The sequence below is a fragment of the Leuciscus leuciscus genome, assembly GCF_965113295.1.
Source record: "Leuciscus leuciscus genome assembly, chromosome: 11".
Classification (NCBI taxonomy): domain Eukaryota; kingdom Metazoa; phylum Chordata; class Actinopteri; order Cypriniformes; family Leuciscidae; genus Leuciscus; species Leuciscus leuciscus.
The window spans coordinates 29,117,616-29,139,582 of NC_138735.1; the positions used below are offsets into that span (position 1 = coordinate 29,117,616).

Below are 21,967 nucleotides of genomic sequence, written 5' to 3' on the forward strand. Positions count from 1 at the left end.
ACACCTAGGATGGCTTCAGGGTGAGTAAATAATGGGATAATGTTAATTTTTGGGTGAACAAACCCTTTAACACAAAGTACTCTATAATGAGTTTGAAATTAAGGATCTAAGGAACTAGCCTTGAACAGTCATCACTGTGTCCTTGAGCAACTGTCCTGGGGAAAGTCCCTGTTCAATGACACCGCTGTGTGAATGTGTCTAGTCAGCGCACTTAAACTATGCAAACTGCCTTTGCATGTGCGCTACAGTTGCAAAGTCTGGGTTACGTATGGATGTTTATAAAGACTTGATGGCTTGCCTGCATCTGATTGGGTTTCCCCCGTTTACTTCAGGGAAGCAGTTTGTGCTTGTTTATAATTGATATGGCAGTACGAGGACATAATTGTTTTCATTTTGTCAGACATAGTCTGTTCCTTGAGATTGTGTAAACAGACACAGTATTGCAGGGACAGTTAATCAGGACACTTGTTTCCTCCACTCATAACACACACACACACACACACACACACACACACACTAACACACATTTTGAGAGATTCTGGAACTGTCCTGATGAAACATGTTCCTCCGTGGCATCACACACATCCACTTTTCTTTCTTCTGTATCGTTCTGCGCTTCATAAAATATCATAAATTCCCGTTCAAGTCCATGTCTAATAACTCTGACACTCGGCCACCCCACTCCTTACTGTCACACACCCCCTCCCCGTCTTTCCTCTGCGGCTCTGGGTTTGCATAACAGGTAGTTACAGACACTTCCTCGTCCTGAGCAGGGATATCCTGGCGCCTGACTGTCGTTCTCTGGAACTGTGCGGCAGCCGCTGGTGCTCTGGACCCTGTTTAGCTAAATATAACTATTGTCACACTTAAAACAACGCACACATACACTTGCAGTGCACACTGTTTGCTGTACTGATATACTACACTAGTAGCAGACCACCATCGTAGCACTACATCACAAAAGCCAGACCATGGAGTCACAAACATCTTTGATGATACTTGAAAATAACCTTTTCTAATAACACAGGAAATGTTCAGGGTGGCTATAAAAAATGACCCGAGGTTAAGAAAACATTGGCTGTGATCAAAGAATTCTTATTAACTACATTTTTACATGTATAAATAAAACGTGAGTCGTGCTTGCCTGTGCAAAAGTTGGTGCCACCCATGCCGGGGTGTTTTGGGTGGTTACTCAGGTGTTGCTAGGTGCCTGCCAGGGTGCTCTAGTAGGGCAGCATGTTTAATTAAAATAAAACTGAAATCACAACATGGCTTAGTGTGAATAATTAAATCGCCACGGCTATGATTTAATTAAACAAATATTTATATTATATATTATGTAGTATTACTAATAAAAATTCTAGTAATTATAATATGAAATTGCAATTAGATTTTTTTTTCCCCAAATCTTGTAGCCTTATGTTCTGGGTGGTTGCTAGGGTGTTCTAGGGTGGTGGTTAGGGTCAGGTAACCACCTAGGGGGTTCTGGGTGGTTAGTAAGACGTTGCTTGAGTGTTCTAGGTTGTTGCTAGGGTGTTGTTATGTGCAGTTGCTAGGTTGTTGGTTGGGTGTTATGGGCAGTTGCTACTGTATTCTAAGTGGTTGCACCTGCTAGAGTGTTCAGGGTGGTTGCTATGGAGTTGCTAGGGTGTTGCTAGAATGTTCTGGGTGTTTTGTAATGTTCTTTAATTTATTTATAAAATACGCCATCAATTTGCAGATCATACCTTACAACACTCACAACTACACATTCACTAGTAACCCATCAACAAGCGTGGCTTTACATTAAGAATGCCAGTCAGCGTTTAAACATCCATGCAGATGACGGATGCGCAAACCATTCAAAGTGATAAAACGAGATAACATCACAGCCAGCAGCCCAGCACACTTTCATGGGACATCAGCAGCAAGTTTTAAAGAGACGGGCCTGCGTTCGTCCCAAATGGGAGTTCATTTAATTTGTCAGCGGCCTCTGGCCAGGACTCTGTTGTTTCCTGTTGAATTGTGTGTAGTCGCTGCGCTCAGACTGCTGTGCTTTGTTGATGTTTGTTCTGTTATAGATCCTCAAAGCTCCATCTTTCCTTTTCCCAAAATGCAGAACAACAAACATAGGACAATAGAGACCGTATCTCTAAGGACAGACGGCTTAGATATTGAAGAATTAATGTGTTATTTGAGAGTGGGCGTGTTGTATTTCTGTCAGGCTTATTGAAGCTCCTCAAAGAGGCTGTTAGTGTTTGTTACTGACTGTACAAACAGGCTTGAACACTCACTGGCTAACTGGAACAGGGCTGCGATGGCCTCCTCCCACCACTGAGAATCCTGGGTAATGTGGCTTATCTCCAATAACCCAAACAGGAAGATTAGCTGACCCACGGTCAGAGCCACCGTAGCCATCAGGTTACATGCCCGCATCATGTCAAACTGAACTGTAAACAGAAAAGAAAAAATATTATTGCTCAATGGTTTTTAAGTGATTCACACCCAACATGTACATGCACTGAAAATAAAATTCACTCAGAAATTTCACAAGTAATTACAAAGAAATGGCAAGTAACACGTTGAATTAAGCATGAAATCTAAAGACTGAAATGGTATTTTCTTGTAAAACGTACTCCTGTAAAAAAACAAAACATGTTTTACATTGTGTATGAGCAGATGTGTGTGTGTGTGTGTGTGCGTGTGTAGAACATCTGAATCATTGTAAGGAAGATCCAGCTGCAGATGTGCATAAGACACAGCTTTGCCAATGTGGGTGTCACTTCCTGAAAGACACAATCCTTCACTGTGTCCATCCGTTTCCTATTTCTAAATCAGGATAGATGGACAGACGTGCCAGGCTGCATGTTACAGGCCAGCAAATCTCTGCCAGGTTCTTCCAGTGATAGTTGCCATTGTTTAATACTAGCCAGACTTCTTAATAAAAGATCTGTAGACATGTCCTTCATTTGAGCTCATATTTTAAATAGGTTTTATATGAAGTTTTTTATGAATGCAAGCAGTTCATACATGCAATCATATATGTAAAAAATGTTGTGGCACTTGAAAGCGTTACCCCTTCACAAAATTATATATATATATATATAACATTTAAAACATTTTGTGGAGTGGTAACACTTTCAATAATTACTTGCTGTACGTTATTTTAAAGTAACATTCTATGAAACATTATATTAGCAAAGTTGATGTTCACTTAAATTTGAAATATATTTATGAAACATGTACACTAATGACATTTTATATAATATTTAATGTATTCACAAATGATCTACTAAAAATGATGTACTTGTTAGTCAGATTTTTTTTCCCCCAGTGTTTAATGTCTTTCCATAAGACATTAATTTTGTATCACGCTTGGCACTGAAATTATATAGATAAAATATATTGATTTATGTTTAGTAACATTTCTAATTGAATGTACATGATATGTTGAAAATTTTAATATTTCTTAATAATAGTGTTAACTTTTTCTGTTAAATTTAGTAACAAAGGGCATTAAAAAGTGCGTAAATCTGTTGATTTGCTGCAGAAGTCTATTCCCTTACACACTGTATCACGGAGACTCACGTTTGACAGTGCTGCGTGACTCCTGGTACCCCGCGAACTCCGATCCCCAGCTGAGTCTCTGGCAGGGTGTGAGCTCGTGAGTGTGTGTGTCCTCTTGCGCACATGCTCTCCAGAGCCCAACGCTTCTCCTGCGTCCGTCCTCCAGCACCTGTAACACCCAGTTTGAGCTGAACGTCGCCATGTTATTGAGCACCAGAGAAAGCAGGGCCACCGCCGCCGCCACCACCACCAGCTTGCGAATGGCCATACGCCTCTCAAATACCTGAAACGTCCACGGGTACACGTGCACGCTAAACGCAGAGCGGCATGAACGCTGTAAGAGGTTAGCTAGAGGACATCGCCACTCATTCTTGTGTCCTGAGGAGTCTCTAGCCCTCTTCCTCAGAGTCCGGGACCGATGCTGCTCGTAGGGCTGTACACTGGACCTCCAAGGCCATCACATAAACAAGCACGCTTTCTCTAAATCCTCGTCCTTTCTCTGTCTGCGGCTCTAAGGTCTGTTCCTCCCCCTTTCTCCTGCAGATGTGCGCTGGGTCGTTTTTTTCTCCACGTCTCCCTGCTGGGAACGCTGAGGAATGTCTACGTGATGCGGTCTCTGTGCTTTTTGTTCTTTCTCACACTCTTTCTTCGCTCGTTTATCTCAGATTACTCATCCAAACCAGTTTCCCATGTTCACGTGCGAGCGTGTGCACTTCATCCCTGAAAAGCTCAGAAGAACTGGGAGGGTAGGGAGTACTTGGGAATACATCTCTCTCTCTCTCTCTCTTTCTCTCTGTGGCAAACGAGTTACTCCAGCTACAGGATGTGTTTCCTGGAAGGAAAACAGACAGAACAGAATGCAACGCCGTCCCCTTTCTCTCTTTGACTCAGTGAGCTGGTTATTAATGGAGCGAGAGATGTAATATCATGTATTTAGTGAAATGTACCTGTAGCACTAAGTATTAAAGTTCAGCTTGTCCATCGTCCTGCAGCGTTTGCACTCCAGACATCAATAATTTCTCAAATAGTGTGTTGTTGAGGAGAGCTGTTCTGTTATAGTGATCAAATGAACCATTTTCACCTGCTGGACCATAAAACAACGTATATAGTCCGGCTTTGAGTAACCCATTTCTAGCCAAAATAACCTTGAATTTGGTTACATGTTGTTTTTGCCAAAATAACTTGAGAGATGTATGATATTCCATCATGTAAGCAAAGTAAACAGTGATTTACAAGGTGTTTGGTTTCATTTCTTCACTCATTTCATTTCTTTGTAATCTAATTGATGTCTTATTCTTGGGCTATGGTTTAGACGTTGATCAAATGTTCACTGAAAGCCCGAATTTTCCCTTGTTTTAGCCTAGACGTCTGGGCTGTGTTTGGACGGCTATTAGACGTCTTTTTAACGTAAAATTGCCTGCTGGGAAGTGAAGAAATCCTACAGATGTACATTGAAGAAGCCACATACCCAGAACAATGTAAAAATTTACTTAATTTCTACATTTTTATCCAATAAAAGGGAGAATCATAAATCATCCTGGTTGGATTTGCTTCTCTCTTTACTTTTCTGTTGTTTCTGTTGCTCAGTTCTGGGCCCCCAAAGATTCAGGGAATTTCCTGTTGCTTAACTCTAATAAACAGCCCACATCTGTATCTACTAAAGCCGAACGGAGCGAAAAAGACCAGAGAACAGGGGGATTTTGGATAAATAAAGACCAGATGGGACTGGATGAAAAAAGGAGCGAGGGCACGAAGGGCCAAGCGAGTGGGAGAGAGGGAATGTGGGAGAGAGAGAGTGTTGGGTGTTGATGGGGTCATTCCTTGCATAGCTGAAACGGTTCGCTCATGAGGTGGAACGAAAGGAGAAAGAGCAGAAACACTCAAAGTGCAGCTGCTGAGTGCTGAAGAGACCAAAGACTGCGCGAATGTCATCTTTAACACATCCTCACACCATTTTAAGACAGATCTGATGCTTCATGTTATGTTTCAGTGCATGCATCCACACTTTAATACAGTGCAGATCTTAAAGTGTTGAGAAAAAAGACATCTGAATATTATATATAATGTTTTTTTTTGGTTTTGATTAATTCCTATAGTTCAAACAGTAGAGAATGTCAATAGCAATGAATCAATAATGCCAAGGTCATAGGTTAGATTTCCAGGGAATGCATGAAATAAAATATATACCTTCAATGCAATGTCGCTTTGGATGCAGACATGCTAATGTAAAATGTGTGCATGTACATGATTGAATCTCCAGTGAGGCGGTGTGGGAGAACATGGCACGGATGTGTGTGAAGAGTCGTCGCCTGGACGTGGCGCGTGTGTGTCTGGGGAACATGGGTAACGCACGGGCTGCTCGTGCTCTCAGGGACGCTGAAAAAGAGCCGGAGTTGGAGGCACAGGTGGCCGTACTGGCGACACAGCTGGGCATGCTGGTAAGACACACAAAAATTGACAAAGCTAACCTAATAAATGTTCCCGTTATCATTTGCACATTCAGTAGTATGCATTATTATTAAAGAAAGGAAAGTTTGTTATCATAATCTTGTATCTAATATCTAATAACTCTCTCCACCTCTGGAACAACTGTTCTGCTGTTTTATGTATGTTTCACTCTGAGGTATGTCACATTATGGAAGCTGAATACATCGCAAATGACGTTTCATGTTGTGTTTAAATCACACAAGAACAAACACAACGTTATCTAAATAAACCTTGTGCCCTCGGAGCCTCTCTGTCTCGTTCAGTACAATAACAAGAACTAAACATTTGGATTTAAACATTTGGGTTTATCGCAGCATCTCTCTCTTTTTTTTTCACAGGAGGATGCAGAGCATTTGTATAAGTCATGCGGGAGGTTTGATTTATTGAATAAGTTTCTTCAGGCGGCGGGTCAGTGGCAGCAGGCGGTAGAGACGGCAGAAACACACGACCGCATTCATCTCCGAACCACATACTACAGCTACGCCAAACACCTGGAGGCCATGGGGGACAAGAACCTAGCGCTGGTGTAGTGAGTGTCACGGTCACACACACAATCACTGCTGACATGCACACTGAGGTCACAAAGGGATTTGTTTTTTGTGCAAAATTTATATTTTGTAACTTCTTTATTAAATCAGAATGCCATGGGACACCATACACTACCATTCAGAAGTTCAAAATACTACCATTAATTTTTTTTTATTTTACATTTTTCTGCTCACCAGAAATACAGAAAAACCAGTAATGAAATAATTTACAAATTCAATTCACATTTATTTGTATAGCGCTTTTCACAATACATATAGTTTCAAAGAAGCTTTGTCTACATTACAATTTAGAGTGATTTGTTATCAGAGGTGACCGTCTAATTAATGTCAATTTTTCAGAAATGCACAGCTTTAAGATAATACAAATACATTTAGATAACATTATGTATTAATTTTAGGCAGAAACAATGAGCTCATTAAAGTATTTATTACAAGTTGTGAACATAATTATTAAAATACATGGAAAATTTGGCAGTGGTACATGTTGATTTAAAGTAACTGTTTTCTATGTAAAAATATAGTAAAATGTTATATATTCCTGTGATCAAAGTTGAAATTTCAGCATCAGTGTCACATGATCCTTCAGAAATCATTCTAATATGATGATTTGCTTCTCAGATAGAAAAAAAAAATTTTTTTTTTTTTTTTTTTACTCACTAGTTTTGAGAAGTCAGACACACATCGGTTTGAAGTTCCGAGAATGCTGATGGAGGACAATGTTTCATTGGAGATCTACATCAATAAAATGAAAGACAAGTGAGTTACTATGCAGAGATGATTCATGATTATGGCCGTCTGACATGGCTTTCATATTCCCGTTGTCTGGTGTGTGTGATTGGACAGGGATCTGTATAAGTGGTGGGGTCATTATCTGGAGAGCCAATCAGACATGGAGGCTGCGCTGCATTACTACGCCTTCGCTCAGGACTACCTGTCTCAAGTGCGCGTGCACTGTTATCTAGGAAACATTCAGAAGGTGTGTTTAATGAATTTGATTGAGGTTTCCCCGATCATGTATTGAATGCTTCATGCTGATCTGTGTATTTCTCAGGCGAGTGAGATAGCCAATGAGACGGGGAACAGAGCAGCATCTTATCATGTTGCACGACAGTACGAGGGACAGGATGAAATCAGCCAGTCGGTGCACTTCTACACGCGAGCACAAGCATATAACAACGCCATCCGACTGTGTAAAGAGAATAACTTGGACGAGCAACTCATGAATCTGGCGCTGCTTAGCAATCCAGAAGACATGATGGACACGGCCATGTATTATGAAGAGAAAGGGACTCACATGGACCGAGCTGTTATGCTTTATCATAAGGTACTTTCTCACTATGATGTGTCATTTTACATTCAGATACGTGTTGTGTCAAACTTTACCACTAGGTGGTGCTGATCACTTATGTAACACATGTTCATTCCACCGTTCCAGGCAGGACACGTCTCTAAGGCTTTAGAGCTGGCTTTTGCCACAGAGCAGTTTGGAGCTCTGCAGCTGATCGCAGAGGACCTGAATGAGACCAGCGACCCTGCCTTACTAGCACGCTGCTCAGATTTCTTCATAAAACATGCCCAGTACCAGAAAGCTGTGGAATTGCTGGTGGCTGCCAAAAAGGTTAACACGGACCACGTACTGTCATACATCCAGTCATATTCATAACATCTATGCATGCAGACAGAACCCTTTTTAATTGTAGGAGTGTTTTCTAACTGTATGCATATGAATTTGTGCGTGTAGTACCATGAGGCGCTCCAGTTGTGTTTGGACCAGAGTCTGAACATCACAGAAGATCTGGCGGAAAGTCTGACGGTGTCGAAAGACTCGACCCATCTGTCTGAGGCCGAGCGAAAGGAGCTGCTGGAGAAAATCGCAGACTGCTGCATGCGCCAGGGCAACTACCACCTAGCGACTAAGAAATACACACAAGCTGGAAACAAGATCAAGGTTTGGCTTCTGCTCAAATCATCAGCTGATTTAATCATCAAAGATTGGAGGAGATCAAATATCTGTCGTTTTGCGTAATCTTATGACATGGCTTTCTGGAATACATGATTCTGATTGGTCAATCATGGCATTCTTCGGTCAAATACTTTTATATAATGATGCTAAATGATAGAATTGACCTTTTCCCAATCAATTTCCTACACTGAGCTGGTTTCATGTTACTCATATCATTTCACATTCTTCCTAATCACTTCTTCAATTAAAATAATTTCAGCTCAAATTAACACTATAAAACCTTCTACTGTATCATATATGATACATGAATTTCTAAGGCCTCTAAATTATCCAAATGATCAAAACTTTGTTTTTTGAAGAATGTTTATTATCTCTCAATCATCTTTATATTGCTTTGCATTATGTGTGCCCCCCCCCCAGCACACACACACACACTATTAAAACTACAGAAATTTGATCATTAAACTAAGAATTTATATAATCTTAAAAAGACATATTGAGAGATTTTGAATGATAACTGCAAAATATATGCATTTTATGCAAGTAGTCTGTTTCAATTCATATTGAAATGCTATCAAAATTTAATCTTACTTTTTGGCAGTATAATCAAAAACATCAGCACCAAATTGCATTTTATTTGCACATTTTGGACCTCTAAGATAAAATTGATGCATTTTCACCAGCTGTTTATTTCTTGTTTATATCTATATCCATCTATATATTCTCTCATCCTGAAATAGGTCTTCACCAGCCTCTTCTAAAAGCAAGCTTTTCTTTTCTTATCTGTTCTTGTCTTTGACAGGCGATGCGAGCGCTGTTGAAATCCGGCGACACAGAGAAAATAGTGTTTTTCGCAGGCGTTTCCAGACAGAAGGAAATTTACATAATGGCAGCCAACTACCTGCAGTCTCTGGACTGGAGGAACGACCCGGAGATCATGAAGAACATCATTAGCTTCTACACAAAAGGACGTGCCCTCGACCTGCTCGCTGGCTTTTATGAGGCCTGTGCTGAGGTACTGAGAGCCAGTGTGTGTCCAGTGATTCTTAAACACAGTGATGACTTTACTGCGGCGTTTGTTTACAGGTGGAAATCGATGATTATCAGAATTATGAGAAGGCGTATGGAGCTCTGACGGAGGCATGCAAGTGTCTGACTAAAGCAAAGGGTCGCAGTGGAGACGAGGCTGACAGCAGGACCCTCATACTGACACACAAACTCGGACTCATCAAGAGATTCATTCAGGCACGCAGGTACCGGTGAAATACTAGCATTTAGTTTGTGCGTTCTTTCAACACCCGTGCATGCATTTGCAAATGTATTTGTGTGTGTGTGTCAAGGATGCATGAAGAGGATCCAGTAGAAGCGGTGCGTGTGTGCGAGTCTCTGCTGGAAGAGAAGGATCTGGACCCTGCAGTGCGTGTTGGAGATGTGTATGGGTTCCTGGTGGAATACTACTGCCATCATGGCAACTTCCAGCAGGTATCTAAACATTGAGGTTACTGGCATGTTGTGTTTTATGGGGATTTCACACAGTCCGAAACCGAGTACGATTGTTCCCGGCGCCCCATTGGTCTGGTTGATTCTATCGAAACTTAGTGCATTTGCATTCATCTTGCATCATTACAAACACGTACTTCATGTGTGTCACATGAAAGTGGCTTTTTCCTGCTTGCAAATGGTCTCTCTGAGGAGTCGGCTCATAGTGACCCAATCATTAGCTGCTTTTATTGCACTTGAACGCTCACTCTCGCTCACATCTAAGGTAAATCATCACCACTGTCATCCCCTACATGTTTCATTGAATTAATGACATCAGCTCAAAAGCATGCACATTTTACCGTACTTCCTAAAGAAGTGCCAAATCCAAGTTTGAGTTGCTTATATATTCATGCAAATCACAAAAAATGTTCTGTGAATGTGCGAGATTCATTAGCCTCTATAGGTAAATAACTAGAAGAATAACAAGTGCAGTCAATGGTAAAACTACTTGCACCACAAACCAGTATTTATGTTTACGCTAATAAATTAAAATAATATAATAACAGATACCAGTCTCCACTATCACAACTGTTTTGTACAGCTAAAATAATAAGAAGCGCATGCACATTGAAGTTACAAATACAAAAGTTTTGTGTACGACTTTTATAGTTCATTTTCGGTGAACTATTTCTTTAATATTAATTTCCAATTTTTCTATGTGTATTATTAGGCATGGAGTAAAGTAGAGGAATTGAGATCAACACGTCCCAACATAAATGTGAGCTTATACGTGAGTCCAACCAGTCTGGAGGCTCTACAAAACGCTGCTGGAATCCGCCTGGTCTACGGAAGTACAAACGCTGCCCATGCTGTCGATGATGATGAAGAGGTGGAGGAAGATGAGAACATCAATCACTGAGAGAACGACTTACTTAGAAGGGTGGTCATGAAGATACCTGCAGATAATCACACACATTTCTCAATGCACACGACTAGCCTGCAGAAGTCTGCCTGTCTGAGTCTTGGTTTGTTGCCCCATTTTTAAAGAAGGTGCCATATTTCTATGGGACGTCTTTGAAAGTTGATGTGTGATTTTGTTAAAGCTGCTTTGCAGGCTGCCTTAAGTAGAGTAGCTTGTGTGTGAATGCCCAGGATGCACTTATGTATGTGATGTGTGTGTGTGTGGCCTTTTCAACAACAATCCAGCGGGACCACTATATTTAAGTCATTTTGTACAATTTACAAATTATTTAATGACCAGACTTGTTCTGCTATCTTTGTATCATATATCTTGTATACATTTTAATAAATTTTCTACACATTTACTTAATCATGTTGCTTTTTTTGAGTGAATTACAATACATCTGTCAAAGTCAAATGTACAAGTAGTTTATCAATTTTTGTGTAAGATATAGAACATGTTGCATCAGTTGAAGTAGATCACGATAGATCTGGTTCCTCGTAAACGACGGTTGTCGTATCGTATCCCATTTTTCCAAATCCTATCCTGATCAATAGGTTCTTTCTAACATTTTTTTCCAAAAGTGATTCAGTTATTCATATAAGTTATTTTTTTCGAATACGTTTTTATTAATAATGGACTTTATTGTAATTTCAGTTCAGTTTTTTGCAGAACCTATTTTTGAAAATTCGTGTTCGATTTTTAATTTCTAGTTTTAATAATGTGTTAAAATTAAACTGTATTTAACCTAGTTTTAAGTTTAACCTTAGTTTACACTGCTGGGATTCTGTTTACCAAATTTGATTTCAATTAATCTGTTCAGTTAATAAATTCAATATACCCAAAATTGTTAACAAGGCAAATATACCAAGAATCAAGATTTTTCAAGTAGTGTCAGTTTATCACGATTCAGTGGAACGATCGACCTGCAGTCAAACGAAACAATAAATGCTCTGGATTTACAACCATTTACACTGTAAAGGACAAAGAGGTTTTGAGCTTTCACAAGAGTCATTGATTCATATTACATTTACCAAACAGAATGAACAATTCAGTAAAACTGTTTCCACAACAAACAGAGCTGATAGTTAATGTAAGTACAGTCTGATTTGACTACATTCTGCTTCTCCAAGCATTTACTTCATTGTACATGTACTTTTGGTATATTTTAAATGTTTATTGCATGGTTGCGAATATTGATAGAAATAAACGTGTCTATTTTAAAAGTGCCCCTGTAGTCAATCATTTTATCACTTAAAACTCATCTTTAAAAAAAAATTCTGCATGCTTTAAAATAGTTTGATTGTAACTCTACACCCTTGCCTCATTTAGTATACACGGTTCCATGAATATGCAAATGAGCCCCGCGTCCACTCACTAACAGCAGCTGTGATTGGTTACAAGGTTTGTGACGTCAGAAACACCAGCAATTTCAAACCGCGTTTTTGAGAGACTGTCTTTGGTTCACTGGGGGGGAAAAGCAATGGTGTTGTTTTATGATTTTGCACATGGTTTGTCTTTAAGCATATTAAAAACACCACATAGACATACAGGTGAAACTCGAAAAGTTAGAATATCGTGCAAAAGTTATAATTTTGATGATTATGGCTTACAGTTTATGAAAACCCCAAATTCAAAATCTCAGAAAATTTGAATATTACATGAAATCAATAAAAAAAAAAGGATTAAAATGTCGGCCCTCTGAAAAGTATAATCATGCATATCTATATAGTTATACTAAATATATTAGTTTCACCTTTTAATTTTAATTACTGAAATATATATTCTAATTATTAGATATTCTAATTATTCGAGTTTCACCTGTAAACAACATTAAAATCTTGATTTTGACCACAGAGGGACTTTAACAGAATTTAAATGAGCAACTCTGATGAGAATCATGGAGCTCCCTTACACAGTCTGCTGTTTCCCTGTGAGAGTGAACTTTATTAACGCCCATGGAGACTCGTGTGTTTATAGAAACCAGACACACCTCTGACAGCTGCAGAACATGGACTCGACGAGTAGACAGAGCTCAATTAACGAACTCAAGGAGCAAATTCGCTCTCTGACTGACGAAAATGTAAGTTATTTTCTTAGTAATTGGTAATTGGGTTGTAATATTATAGTGCGCTATAAACGCCGTGTATTTAATCAGGGGTCAGTCATACCATTCAAATGGGTTTCTTTAATCTTAATACTTTTGGCCACATTGGTGAAAAGTGACAGTAAAGACATTTTTAATGTTACAAAAGATTTCTATTTCAAATAAATGCTGTTAGTTCTTTCAATATTGATAACAATAAGAAATGTTTCTTGAGCAGCAAAATAAAGATCATGTGACTGGAGACTGGAGCAATGATACTAAACATTCAGCTTGGCATCACAGGAATAAATTACATTTGAAAATTTAAATTGACATAATATTTCTCAATATTACTGTTTTTACTGCCTTTTTGACCAAATAAGTGCAGCCTTGGTGCGTAAGAGACTTTTTTTTTCAAAAAAACATTAAAAAAAGCTTTTGAAAAAAGTCTTACTGACCCCAAATTGTAATGGTACTGTATGGTCTGTAAAGGTTGACACCTCCTGCACTAAACCATATCATGTTGAATGTTGATTATCGTGTTAACTGCATTGATTTCTATACTGTACAGGGACAGCTGCGGGAACGAAATGAAGTGCTGTTTAGTAAGCTTGACTCGACCCAGAACAAACTGGGCCAGCAGGCTGCGTCAAAGAGCGACCTGTCCGTCAAACTGGTCCAGTGTGAGGAAGACAAACTGAAGGTAAGAACTGAAACAGGCCTGGAAATATGGGATCTGCACTCAGGATTTTCCTGATATTATTATGTGTATGTGTTTCAGATCTCAAAAGACCTTGTTGATGTGCAGATTGAGGCCAATAAAATGAGAGAGAGGTATGAAGCAGAGATCTTTGAACTGAAAAACATGGTAAGTGCAGTACACACTCATGATCAATGGGCAGATAAAGTAGTCAAATCACCTTTATTTATACAGCGCTTTATACAATACACATGGTTTTAAAGCAGCTTCACATCACAGTAATAAACAGGGAAATAACAGAATCAGCGCTGCAAACTTCATCAAATATGAGACTAATTCAGCTGTAAAGCAACTCTAAAAAGACAATATTGTCATTATTCATCTCAAGTCAGTTCAATATTTATTCAGATCAATAACTCAATATTTGTTTTATGTGAATTTTGGGTTATTGCATAAAAAAGCTGGATGAAAATGCAAAGATGCACATGAATTCTAAAAATGGCCATAAAAAACATTTGAGGCGCATAATTTTTTATCCGATAAGGAGACATGCACATAAACTATGATGGAAACACATTTACCGAATAAATCCCATATTTAATATCAGATATTTTGTGCCAATTTCCCAGGAAGTGACGATTTTGTTCTCTTGAACACATGGAAATGGTGCTTTCTTTGCAAATGTTTTATGCGATATTCCAATTTTCCACATAAATTAAATGTGCAACTTTGGATGGAAGCATATCTCCTGCCAATGTTGCAAAATTTGTCAATTATGAAACTAATTCAATCCAGCTACAAAGTAGCTCTACATTTATATGTCATGCTCTCTTTCCCAGGTTTTATCTCAGGAGGGAACGGCCTCTTCTCTTCAGACGGAGTGTGATCGGCTCAGAAGGGAAGTGTCCTCAGCATCGGCCCGTTTTGAAGTCGTTGAGCGGAACGAGCGTGACCTGGCCGAAGAGTACGAAGTGCTAAAGAGCAACTTCCTGTCGTTGAGGAGTGCTTATGACAGAGAACGCACACACTCCGAAGAGCTCAGCTCTGAGCTGCTCGCCCTCGCGCACACACACGACACACTCCTGCAGGAGAGAGAGCGGACGCACAGACACACGCTGGAGGTGGAGAGGGTTCGAGCGCTCATCAGCAGGGCGTCACTGAACAGAGTCAGCGTGAGACACACACACATGCTCAGCTTTATCAAATACTTCCGCTAGCAAAGTTTGTTTCTTTTCAGGGCACTGAATACAATTGAGTTTAAAAGGCCACACAAATATTGAAGCTCACGCTGTAGTTTAAACGGTTAGTTCACCCCAAAAATTCCCGAAATAGTTCACCTTTATCATCTTGGAAAACACAAATGAAGATCTTTTTGATGAAATCTGAGAGCTTTCTGTCCCTCTATTGACAGTCTACGCAACTGACACTTTCAGTAAAGATTAATATTTTATGTAAATTTATGTTTCTTTGTGTAAACAAAGCACTCATGTTGCTTCATAAAACTGAGGTTAAGTCATTATTTTATGATGTCTATACTACCTTTCTGGGGCTTGAAAGTGTCAGTTGCGTAGACTGTCAATGGAGGGACAGAAAGCTCTCAGATTTCATCAAAAAGATCTTAATTTGTGTTTTCCAAGATGAACAAAGGTCTTACGGGTTTGGAACGACACGAGGGAGAGTAAATAATGATAGAATTTTCATTTTTGGATGAACTATCCCTTTAATACTTACAGTACATTTAGAGTTGATCTGTGATCTGAACACACACCGAAGTATGAACAGTAATAATAGTTATGCATTGCTTTATCATATCACACTAATCACTGAAAGGGGAACAACAATATTTCCTAATGAACTTAAAGAAGTTATATATTTAAAGATCACACTAATCACTGAAAGGGGAACAACAATATTTCCTAATGAACTTAAAGAAGTTATATATATACTCTGTTTTTGATGTCTGTTTAACAGCCAGAGGAGTTTGAACAGAGCAAGAGCCCACTGGAAAAAAACGTAAGAAAATCATAATTATATTATTTGTTTCCTAGTATAACAAGTCAATTTTATGGTAACACTTTATTTTACAGTGTCCTTGTAGTTACTATAATAATAACTATACATTATGCATGATTACATGCAACTAACCCTAAACCAAATCCTAATCCTAACCCTAACCCTATAGTAAGTACATGTAGTTAATTAATATTACTCAGTACTTTAATGCATAATTACGCTGTAACAATGACACCTTAAAATAAAGTGTAACCAATTTTATTTGTACAGCACTTTTCATAATACACAGAGTTGAAAAGCAGCTTTACAGAAAATGATGGTGTTAATGTTTTTAGCTTAATACCTTCATGTCTTATAGTTGCATTTTGCAGATTAGATCTTTACTTTTTGCAATGACATAATGAGATTTGCTATAAAGCATATTATATCCCTTAACACGAGTATAATATATGAATGCTAATTAAGTTGGATGTACTATATATCCAGCTTTAAATATATTGCTGGGTGACTACACAGTTTATATTTTGCGAAAATATATATGATCACACATCTGAGATTTTATACATAGTATATATTGTTTTATGTTAGTGTACTGTATGTATGCTTGTATGTTGTATGTAATGTATATCCATATATCCAAAAATAACTGGGCATTATAGTTTACATTTTGTGACATTTTTAGTATAATATTTATTGTTGTTGTAATATGCCTATAGATTAGATTAAATTAGATTAGATGAGATTAGATTAGATTAGAGTTTATTGTCATTCCTGCCATATACAGTGGAGCGTAATGTCATTTCACTAGGTTTGCAGTGCAGTTGTACACAGTGTAAAATACAATAATAATACTAGTGATGGAATCAAAGTGGAAGAATACCTGAGGTATTAAAGTGCAGGTAACGATTATTGTTATAGTGTTTTACTGATATAGTATAGTATGAAGAAATGTTAATAAAGCATTGGGTTTTACAGATGTCGATAAAGATACAGTTGTGCTGCAAAGTACTGGCAGTAGTGGGAATGGTTCTCTAGTTATTCTGTAATATGGTGGTGATTTAATACATGTGTGATGTTTTTCAATGCAGGGAGCGTGGAATAACCTGAGGGATGAGCTAGAAAACCTGAGGAAAAGTTACGAGGGGAACCAACGACAACTAGAGGAGAAAGTGTGAGACACACGATGACGTCTGCTAACGTTTGACCTTCAAGCCCCATCTTGGGTTACAAACACTTAATACACATGAAAGCAGGGCCCAGAATGTTCTGTGATCTCTGAAACCACATTTGGATGTAGTCAGAAACACATGTGACCCAATAGACGTGTACAAAAACAAAGGAGCGACTGCCCTAAGGTAACTGTTGTAAAAGAAAACCTCCTTCTGTCGAAAACATTTGGTAAAGCACAAATACATATTCATGCAAAAGATTACAGACCTTATACACAGCAGTGCCATCTTTTTAACGGGAATGAAAGCGAGGCTGTGACGCATTTTTACAGTGCTGTGTCCTGCGTCAGATGCTGCAAAAGATGCAAGACAAAAGCACATCAGTTACAGACGTCCGTCTAGTGCATATTTACAGTGAAAAACAATGGAAAAGTAGCGCAGTGGAATGGAAAAATGCGTTCTGTGTGAGCGGCTCCAGTGTGCTGATGTAATAAGTGATGTCATAAGTGATGTATGCATGCATGTGTTGTAAACCTAAATCCAAACTATTCAAAATCGTTTTTCATTCATTGAAATCAAGCTGAAATAAACAAAATATAAATACTAGATGAAAAACTTAAACTTAAACTTAGAAATGTTGCCTTTGCTGCTAATTGAAATAAAATTGTACTACAATTACTGGGAATTTAAATTAAAAGTATTACTCCAGTCTTCAGTGTCACATGATCCTTCAGAAACCATTGTAATATGATGATTTGCTGCTCAAAAAACATTTCTGATTATTATCAATGTTGAAAACAGTTGTAAAAAAAAAAAAGATTCTTTGATAGAAAGTTCAAAAGATCAACAGATCAACAAAATATTTTTTTTAACATTAAACATTACCGTTCAAAAATTTGATGTCAGTAAGAATTTATTTTTTTATTCAGCATGGATGCATTAAATTGATCAAAAGAGACTGAATCATATATTTTACAAAAGCTTTCTATTTCAGATAAATGCTGTTCTTTTGAACTGTCATATAATAGATAATAAAATTTTCATCAGTACTAGAATATAATATATATAATACTTGATTTTAGTCACAAAATCCTAGACCCTGATCTGAAATGATCACAGGAGACGTATTTTAATAGCATCTCTCTCACCTGACCACCTGCGACCGGATTGGCCGAGACGGGTGTTGTGTAAACACTCAGACGAGGGCACAATGGTGTCTGCTTAAAGTTTGACCTAGTGAAACCAAACTCTGTGCACCTGCTACATCAGGAGTGATGTGGTGGAGCTTTTATCTTTATGAGTGGAAACTCTTTGATACATGTGTTCACTGGTTTAGTCACGTGGGCGGTGAAGGTCAGCTGATGAGTGTGTGTGTGTGTTGTCTTTCTCTCACAGTGTGGCCATGGGCAGAGAACAACAGGAGAATAAGAGAGCCATTCAAAACACCCGACACGAGCTATCCCAGCAGTCTGCAGTGAGTACATTATCAGTCACACACAGAGGATGATGATGTATGTGTGTTTCTGATTACTGATTTGTTCTCGTCTACACGCAGACACTGATCATCTCTCAACATCAGCTGAAGGAGGCCGAGACTGAGGTCTCTGATCTACAAAATCATCTGAAGGAACTCAACAGAGAGTACAGGGCCCGACTTACACGCTATATTCAGGATGTTACAGTATGTGTACAAGCAGGCAGACATTTGGTTACATGAATGGTGCATTCATGTCAGAAAAACACACTTTTAAAGTGGCTTTTTGAGTTGTCAAAATTTATTTTTAGTTTTCTATTTGAATATATAGTAAAGTGCAATTTATTCCTGTGATCAAAGCTGAATTTTCAGCATCATTACTCCAGTCTTCAGTGTCACATGATCCTTCACAAATCATTCTAATATGATGATTTGCTGACATTTCTAAATATTATTATCAGTGTTGAAAACAGTTGTGCTGCTTAATATGTTTGTGGAAGCCTAATGCATTTAATTCAGGATTCTTTGATGAATAGAAAGTTCAGTAGAACAGCATTTATTTGAAATAAAAAATCTTTGTAACGTTATAAATGTCTTTACTGTCACTTGATCAATTCATTGCACCCTTGCTGAATAAAAGTGTTCATTTCTTTTTTTTTATCTTCCTTGCAGCAGACATTCGAGTGGTAGTGTATATCAAGAGTGTTTTGATGTGGTGTGGTTTCTGGGCCTGTAGGAGTGTGTTACTGCAGCCGGTGGGGGGGTTTCGGGACAGAAGTTGAAGGGGATTGTTGAGTCCATGCTGGAGGAGGTGAAAACATCCTATCGCTCCAGAGAGGAACAGCTCACCAAAGCCGCTAGAACATACCGCAAACGCATACAGGGTCTGAGCAATGCCCTTCAACAGCTGCTCATCGCTTACAGGTGCATTAACATCCACTGAATCACACTTTTGTTTAGTTTTTTCTCTATTTTTTTGTGCATGTTTTGCACATTTTGAAATTTCAACCCTGTGTTAAACGCAAAACCTGCTCTACTGTCTAGTTCATCTAATATTTGGATTTTTTTTTTATTTACAAAAATGTTTTTAATACTTATATGATAATAACCCTGAGTTGAACCCTAACCCTAAAATCATAGGGTTCATCAAATGATACTGGATTAAGTTTGATCAGGTTTTGCAAATTATCTTGCGACATTTTCAGGCATTTCAGCCCCGTATAAAAAGCAAAGCCTGCTCCCACACACACTAGATCTGATTGGGTCTGATAAGTAGTGTCTCTGTGTCCCAGACTGCAACGTGAGCAGATCCTGGCACTCCCTGAACACGCTTTAGAGGCCGGACCCCCTGAGGCCCACTTCTGTCCCGCGGGGCCCGAACCGAGAGGAGACACCGAGAGAGAGATACTCAGACTGAGAGAGGACAAAGCCCACCTGGAGAGCCAACTGAAACTGGCTCGAGAACAGGTGTGTGTGTGTGTGTGTGTGTTATTTAATGGATTAGTTCTGTGACTTGATTATGTGCTTGGTATTTCAGATGGCTGTGTTGTCAGAGTCTTCTCAGAGGTGAGTATCAGTTAAAAATATTGTAACAATACTGTTTACTGGCTTATTTTATGTGTTGCTCTTGAACATTTGTGCAGGGCTGGACTAACCCAAGAAGCCTGGAATGATGTTAAAAAGCAGCTCAGAGAAATAACCAACTCCACACAGGTAATTAATACAAACTGAAACCAGTTCGTCCTGGAACAACATTTCTGTCAAACAGTGAGATTCCAAACCCTGACCATTAACTACCCATAAACCCTGATGGAAATGATTGGTTCATTTGGACCGTGTTCAAGCCCCAACCTCAGCCTTCAGTCTAAGCTGAACCAGTGCTATTTTAGTATTATTTATATACTATTATAGTTTTTTATTAATATTTAGAATCAGTTTTCATTTTAATATATATCATTGTTAGTATATATATTTTTAAATATTACTATTTAGGTTTAATTTATTTTTAATTCAGTTTATATTAGATTATTTTTCCCCATTTAGTAATTTTAGTGCTTCAACTTAAATCTATTTCTGTTTCTAATTAAAGTTTTACATGTTTTAGTTCAGTTTTATTTCAATTAACAAAAAGTATTTAGTTTTAGTTAACGATAATAACCCTGAGCTTAACCCTAACCCTAAAATCGTATATAAAACAGCGACATTGATCCAGATCGTGTCCTACTTGGTGATATAATGGGAATCAAAGTACCAGTCAAACCATATGTGACTGTATAACCCAATTAACCATATCCAATAGCAGCAGTCTTATGATCAAACATTAAATATTGCAGTATATAATCAAGTATCCCCACATATAATTACAACAGCTTCACTATCATCACCCTGGTAATCACAGTAAATTTCCAGCAGGAATCTCGAGAGAAGGAGCGTGTCCTTCTGATCACCAGAGCGACGGTTGCTGAGGAGCAGGTGTCTGAGCTCAAGGAGTATGTGGACAATCACCTGGGCAGGTATTTCAACAACACACACCCGTGAGAATACGGAAATGACTTTATAGGTGGTGTGTGGTCTTCAGGTGTGGCGTCTTTGTGCAGGTATAAACTGGAGATTACGCGACTGCGCAGGCTTCTGGGATCACAGGAGGGAAGATCTAATAGTGCACGAGTCCATAAGCCCCGCCCACTCCACAAGTCTTTCAAAAACAGAAGTTATGAAATATAGTGTAGCAATCCATAAGCCCCGCCCACTCCACAAATCAATCAAAAACAGCACTTTAAAAATATAGTGCAGCAATCCTTAAGCCCCGCCCACTCTACAAATCAGTCAAAACAGCACTTTAAAAATATGTTTTTTCATTGGCCCCGCCCATTCCATAAATCAATCCACAACATGTATGAGATACTACATTACATAAGCTCCACCCACTCTGTAAATCAATCAACAACAGCAGTTATGAAATAATTAACTGAAATAGTGTTAATGCCGTTTTTTTGCACCTGGCAAAAAAATTATTCAAATATCAATTTCAGCTCAGAATAAGAATAAAAAAGTATAATGGTGTAGAATGATTTCTTAAGCAATCATAAGCAGTGTTAGCCAATCAATGAGTACATGTGTTTACATGCACAATCTTACACCACATTACATTTTATCAGGGAAAAGTTATAAATGGTTTTTGTAACATGTAGATCTTTTGCCTGTGATTTCAGTTTTGTTTTGCATGTAAACACCTTTATCACATCTGTGTAAGTTGAATGGCTATCTTGTGTTGTCGGTTCATTGATTTGCATGTAAACCCTAAAAACGGGAGTTTTTGATCATTATCAGCATTTTGTTGTACATGTAAACACTCATTAATGCCGTCATTTGCATTTTTAAGTGCATTTTTTCTCACGTTTAATGCTTAGCTCACAGTGTTTTATTTCAAGAGATTTGTTTATTAGGATTTCCACTTAATTGCTGATTCAGATTAAATAGTTGATATTTAACTATTGCTATTTTGTGATTGATTGTGTGCGTTTATAGTTAAATTATC

At 38.4% G+C, this 21,967-nt stretch overlaps 3 protein-coding genes and 1 long non-coding RNA gene across 5 annotated transcripts in view; 2 read left to right on the top strand and 2 right to left on the bottom strand.

Moving 5' to 3' along the window:
• LOC309509236 overlaps positions 1-2,267 on the bottom strand; it is a 4,134-nt gene extending 1,867 nt beyond the window's left edge. Inside the window, exon 1 of the long non-coding RNA XR_014209831.1 lies at positions 1-2,267. This exon is cut by the window's left edge and continues 326 nt beyond it. This is a non-coding gene — a long non-coding RNA (uncharacterized lncRNA).
• The window catches only part of tmem204 (transmembrane protein 204), a 9,333-nt gene extending 4,977 nt beyond the window's left edge, over positions 1-4,356 (bottom strand). The window contains exons 1-2 of the mRNA XM_082183852.1: positions 3,568-4,356; positions 2,274-2,429 (exon numbers count right to left, since the gene is read on the bottom strand). Of these exons, the coding sequence (XP_082039978.1) occupies positions 2,274-2,429; positions 3,568-3,814 (403 nt within the window). The 5' untranslated portion in view covers positions 3,815-4,356. The remainder of the gene's footprint in view (positions 1-2,273; positions 2,430-3,567) is intronic.
• The window catches only part of ift140 (intraflagellar transport 140 homolog (Chlamydomonas)), a 30,447-nt gene extending 19,091 nt beyond the window's left edge, over positions 1-11,356 (top strand). Inside the window, exons 19-29 of the mRNA XM_082183851.1 lie at positions 5,807-5,984; positions 6,372-6,562; positions 7,242-7,337; positions 7,425-7,557; positions 7,633-7,905; positions 8,017-8,199; positions 8,323-8,529; positions 9,347-9,559; positions 9,631-9,797; positions 9,885-10,026; positions 10,757-11,356. Coding sequence (XP_082039977.1) covers positions 5,807-5,984; positions 6,372-6,562; positions 7,242-7,337; positions 7,425-7,557; positions 7,633-7,905; positions 8,017-8,199; positions 8,323-8,529; positions 9,347-9,559; positions 9,631-9,797; positions 9,885-10,026; positions 10,757-10,945 — 1,972 coding nt within the window. The 3' untranslated portion in view covers positions 10,946-11,356. The remainder of the gene's footprint in view (positions 1-5,806; positions 5,985-6,371; positions 6,563-7,241; positions 7,338-7,424; positions 7,558-7,632; positions 7,906-8,016; positions 8,200-8,322; positions 8,530-9,346; positions 9,560-9,630; positions 9,798-9,884; positions 10,027-10,756) is intronic.
• A 1,184-nt stretch (positions 11,357-12,540) lies between these two features.
• Positions 12,541-21,920, top strand: ccdc78 (coiled-coil domain containing 78). 2 transcript variants are annotated; one of them, XM_082184192.1, is made up of 14 exons: positions 12,541-13,070; positions 13,645-13,776; positions 13,855-13,941; positions 14,613-14,945; positions 15,745-15,786; positions 16,875-16,957; positions 18,351-18,429; positions 18,511-18,636; positions 19,166-19,353; positions 19,722-19,896; positions 19,967-19,995; positions 20,073-20,142; positions 20,839-20,942; positions 21,027-21,920. In XM_082184192.1, exons 1-14 carry the CDS (start codon positions 12,999-13,001, stop codon positions 21,151-21,153), a joined length of 1,647 nt encoding a protein of 548 aa, XP_082040318.1. In that variant the 5' UTR covers positions 12,541-12,998; the 3' UTR covers positions 21,154-21,920. The 2 variants fall into 2 exon arrangements, with proteins under 2 accessions (XP_082040318.1, XP_082040319.1); XM_082184193.1 differs by having other exon boundaries at positions 20,842-20,942.
• The last annotated feature ends 47 nt before the right edge of the window (positions 21,921-21,967 follow it).